The sequence below is a fragment of the Gadus morhua genome, chromosome 19 (assembly GCF_902167405.1).
Source record: "Gadus morhua chromosome 19, gadMor3.0, whole genome shotgun sequence".
Taxonomy (NCBI): domain Eukaryota; kingdom Metazoa; phylum Chordata; class Actinopteri; order Gadiformes; family Gadidae; genus Gadus; species Gadus morhua.
Window position 1 is genome coordinate 561,562 of NC_044066.1, and position 5,063 is coordinate 566,624.

General features: G+C 45.1%; 1 protein-coding gene across 1 annotated transcript; it reads right to left on the minus strand.

Annotated features, from left to right (window-relative positions):
• Window positions 1–313: 313 nt before the first annotated feature.
• LOC115532617 (protein ALP1-like) lies at window positions 314–4,611 on the minus strand. Its single transcript, XM_030342490.1, has 3 exons — window positions 4,401–4,611; window positions 3,460–4,272; window positions 314–328 (listed from the first exon to the last, which is right to left on the minus strand). Exons 1-3 carry the CDS (start codon window positions 4,596–4,598, stop codon window positions 314–316), a joined length of 1,026 nt encoding a protein of 341 aa, XP_030198350.1. The 5' UTR covers window positions 4,599–4,611.
• Window positions 4,612–5,063: the final 452 nt, after the last annotated feature.

Below are 5,063 nucleotides of genomic sequence, written 5' to 3' on the forward strand. Positions count from 1 at the left end.
CCAGCTGCTCCTCAATGATGCCCGAGAAGCAAGGGAGCAGGAAGCTGCATTGAGAAGAGAGGAGGCGGCACAGACTGCTGAGTTCCACCGATCCTTCCTTGGTGTGTTCGGCCAGCTTGTGGAGGCAATGCGTGACTGACGCGTGTGAACCACTGTAGTCCCTCTAAACCCTCTAGTCAAGTTTATATTATATATATATATAAAAAATATAATATATATTCCACTTTTTTGTTTAAAAGTTTGCTGTGCTGCACTGATTTGCTCCTATTCTGTTTGATAATAAATTATATATTATAAGTGACTTGTGATTGTTTCATGATTTTGTACACTGGAAGGAAAAGTCATTACACACAAGAAATAACTAGTTATTGTTCTTTACCCTCTTTTGGATTGTGAGGTGCTCAAGTGCTGTCTGTAAAAAAGTGTGGCAATAGGAAGTCTAATATCATAAGGTAATATCATATACTGGGGCATAATGTGGCAAAGTATAAAAGGTATTGAAAATATATACCGCCCAACCTACACCTGGCTGAATCTTTGCAAAGAAGCTGCAATCATATTCTAAGATTTTACCAAATAATGGTGTAAATGTTTAAATAGAAACTTTAGTGACCAGTGCTGTCCTTTTCCCCTATATATTAATTGCGGTTTAGAAAGGAACCAGCACCCAGGTGTAAAAGGTGTCTAGTGTATTTTCCCTTCAAATGTTATACTAGATTTTTCTTAAATGTTTTAATCTTTTAGCATTTAATGCCAGTAAATCTTGGTAACCTTTACAAATATGATAAAACAAAAGTGGAGACATGTATGAAAAATACAAAAGTTTAATGTTCTCACAACATACAAAATGTGAAGTGTATACCTACATGGCAAATTCAAAATGTATTCTAACATTAACGTTAATTATTCGCCAACAAGAACTGCATTAGACCCTCCCGTACATTGATGCCCTCTACATCCTGTGCCACTGCCACCCCAGGCTCTGCTGGTTGTACATCCAACTCTGTCTCATAAGTCTCTCCATGATTTTCACAAAGGTTGTACAGAGCACAGCAAGTCATGACCATAGACTTCACCAGTTGGAGATCAGATTCGTTCCTTTTCAGGAGGCACCGCCACCTTCCTTTAAAGGCCCACTATGCAACTTCGGGCATTCCTTGGCTGTTTTCTTGATTTTGGCAGGCACATTTCTCTACACAGCGCCCCCTACAGCTTCGTAGTAGATATTTCACAACACTGTCGTAACAACTCGTTGACGACCCTTCCCCATGCACTTCTACGCGAGCCATGTGCATTTGTTTTCAAAGAAGCCGGCGAATGCGTGGAGCCATGTCCGAAGTAGATGTTCATAAAGTGTAGGCAAGGTTATACATTTTTAAAATGGTGTATTTGTATTGCAATAAACATAAATCCATCCTTTTTTATAGTTGACGGGGAGAATTTATATCCTAGATTATAATTGTTATATCTTAGGTTGAACAGAACAATCAGTGTAAGAGGTTTGGCCAACATAATAATCTAAATAAACAAGAACCTGGATTCGGGGATTCAGTCTGTATCTGGGGGACGAGACGGACGAACAGCAAAACACCCATGGAAACAAAGGTGTTTATATGGTTGCAACCAAGCAAGCTAGAAACATACAGGGCTCACAACAAAACGGTCGAGAAAACAATTTTTACAGGGCTCACAACAAAATGGTTGAGCAAACACATTTGTACAGAGACTATCAACATCAAGAATACCACGAAGACAAAGTTCACCCAAGGGTACTTTCAATTTGAAAAGCAACACGGCCGAGTCGGCGTCTGTTTTGCAGTCTTCTTTTTCTTTCAGTTCACGCTATTCCTGAAAAGCTTGCCCAAAGTTTACTCGTGTCTGGCCTCTCTGTCGGTCAGTCTACCTTTTCTCTTCTTCTGTTCCTCCGACATTGGGTTTCTCTGTCTCTTTTTAGTCGGCTGATCTATGATGAATATAACAATCCCTTAGTTGTTTGTGTTTATATCGAGCCGGTTCCCTGTTTCGGGGTCTGTGCCGTAAAGCACCAACGCCCGGAGTTCAGAACTTTCAACGCGTGACGCTTAGCGACGATAGCCAATCAGCGTGGAGCTTGACCCGACGTCACTGACAGAGAGTAGTGACCCTTGCACAGAAGGATACGGCCGACATCTTTCTTTATTCTGGGTGGAAATAGTAACATAGTTACGCCATTAAATGCGTTTATGGAAACATTTTTAGCGAGAAATGTGCATTTTACTTTCATAATGTTCGCTCGGTAAATGTGAAGGATGTTTGGTTCGATAGTTATGACGAAGAGTGAACGCTCCGTTCACTTGCATGGAGAGCGTCTCTGGTTGCTAGACTATTTCTCTGCTGATCAACACTACGAATGCTGGAAACACACCAGACACACCATGTGAAGTTATTTAACCCGATTATCGTTATTTATGAGTCTTTAGCCCAAGTGAAGGAGTTCAAGTACCTCGGGGTCTTGTTCGCGAGTGAGGGTACTATGGAGCGTGAGATTGGCCGGAGAATCGGAGCAGCGGGGGCGGTATTGCGTTCGCTTTACCGCACCGTCGTTACGAGACTCTGTCCATGCAAGTGAACCGAGCGTTCACTCTTCCTCCATTGGGAGGTGTTTCAGGCACGTCCAGTGGGGAGGAGACCTCGGGGAAGACCCTGGACTAGGTGGAGACCTCGGGGAAGACCCTGGACTAGGTGGATAGATTATATCTCAACACTGGCCTAGGAATGCCTCGGGATCCCCCCGTCAGAGCTGGTCAATGTGGCCCGGGAAAGGGAAGTCTGGAGCCCCCTGCTTGAGCTGCTTCCCCCGCGACCCGACCCCGGATAAACAGATGACGATGAGATGAGATCGTTATTTATATCCGAGATTATTTAATCTAACCCGATCTAAACTCTATCATGCACCCAAACACGGCGGCGTTTGGGTTTCCTACCTCGGACTCTAGCGCAGCCACATGCGCGTTGGGCGCGTTGAACCATTTTTGTGACACACAATGATCAAGCGTCAGGTTAGGCGCGTTAGCGTTATCCAACGCGAGTAACGCGGTTGGTGTGGCCGTACCATTAGTCGATTGATCCATGATGAATGCAACAATTGCCTCGCAACTGGCTGTTTATATCTAGCCGGTGCCATGTTTGGGTGTGTGTCTGTGCCGTAAAGCATTTTCGAAACTACAATCTGACTACATTTTCGAGGATACTTCCGTTGCGTCACATCCGGATTGTGTCGGTCCGAACAGAGCAAGTTGCATATGCGCTTTTTCACTGGAGAGGCGACATGGGTAAATGACACACCCACCAATCGACCCAGAAATGGATGCAGAACCATCAGCATAACTCTCAACCTGCATACTTAATGTAATTTTGGCTAAAAAAGTTGCATAGTGGGCCTTTAAGCCGGCCAAAAGCGTTTTCAACAACAACCCTTACTCTACTGAATTTTCTGTTGAACATCTGCTGTTCTGCTGTAAGTCGTCCTTTGTCTTGGAAGGGTTTCAAGAGCCAGTTCTGCAAAGGATATGCTGAGTCTCCTATGATGTAATAGCCAGCAGTCACCCCTCCAATGTTCCTGGTGCGAGCTGGGAAGTGGTTCCCTCGGCTGGCTAACTCCCACAGTTTGGACACTCTCAGAACCCTGGCATCATGCATGCTCCCTGCCAGTCCAGCAAACACGTTCCAAAACAGCCCCTTTCCATCGACAACACCTTGAAGGAGGATGGAGTGCCAGCCTTTACGGTTGAAGAAGTCACAGTGATAGTCCTGTGGTGCAAGGATTGGAATGTGGGATCCATCGATCGCACCAACACAGTGTGGGAGCCCCCACCTGTTCTCAATGTAGGTAGCCATTTCGCGGAACTTCACCTCGTCTGGAAAACGGATTTGTTCTGGCACCAACAATGTCTCTGCTGCAGCACAAAAATCCTGCACACACCGGCACACAGTTGTGATGCTGACTCCAAAAAGATGTCCAATACTCCTATACTCAGAGCCAGTAGCGAGCTTCCACAGTGCAATGGCCACTCGCTTCTTCAGGGGCACACATCCGCGGAAATTGGTGTCTTGCCGCTCCAAAACTGGACGCAGTTTGTTGGACAAGAAGCCAAACGTTTCTTCAGACATCCTGAAGTTCTCCACCCACTGCTCGTTTGTGAAGCCGGGAACAATCACATCCCACCATTCCGAGGATCGGTTGTGCGCCCAGACCGACGGTTTGCGGCGGAAATGTTGTGACGAGAGTAGCATCTGAAACACACACACACAGACACAGGCTACATATTTTAGTACTTGTAGAAATGGCTTGCAATCATTAAAACGTTGCACACTGGACTTATTTTGTACGAGCTAGCTAGCATTAGCAACAGTTAGCTTACCTGGATGCGTCTTTTCTTGGAGGCTTGATTCCTCTCATCTTCGGCTTCACACTGTTGTATATACTCCAACACTCTCCGGGACTTTTCCAGTGTATTTTGTCTTGCCGCGTGCAGCCTTCTCTGACTCTCTTCTCCTTTGTGTCTTACAAAAAGCACCAGACCGAGCAGCACGAATACCATCGCATCGATGTCCTCCATTGTTGTATGTGAGTTCTGTCCATGTGTCGGTTTGCTTAGGTCTTGTTTGCGTCGCGTACAAAAATACGTCACGGCCCTTTCGCGCAGCCGACCCCGCCCACGTCCAGGAGGTACTATTTGCGGTGGAAAACCACCCGTGCTGCTACCGTGTCGAGTCGTGTCGTGTCGAGTCGAGTCGTGTCGTGTCGAGTCGAGCTACATGTGCGGTGGAAAAGCGGCAATAGACAAATAATCAAATGGATGCAGAAGAAAAGGCTTCTAAGAAGATGGATGAGATGCCAAAAATGCAAACACAAGATGAAATTCAAGGAATCAGTTTGTGTAGACAACTATGCATGGTAAGTTTATTTATTTTTTACCCATGCATGGGTATTTTGGTTCAGAATTTTTGTGAAAATGAAATCTATTTAATTGTGAGCTGATAAGAGTGCACAATATATCTTCTTAATTCATGTTAACATTAAT

Coding starts and splice junctions, on each gene's coding strand:
- LOC115532617 (XM_030342490.1), bottom strand. CDS start 4,598: ATGGAGGACATCGATGCGATGGTATTCGTGCTGCTCGGTCTGGTGCTT. Junction 4,273..4,400: donor CCAAGAAAAGACGCATCCAG/GTAAGCTAACTG, acceptor TGTGTGTTTCAG/ATGCTACTCTCGTCACAACA.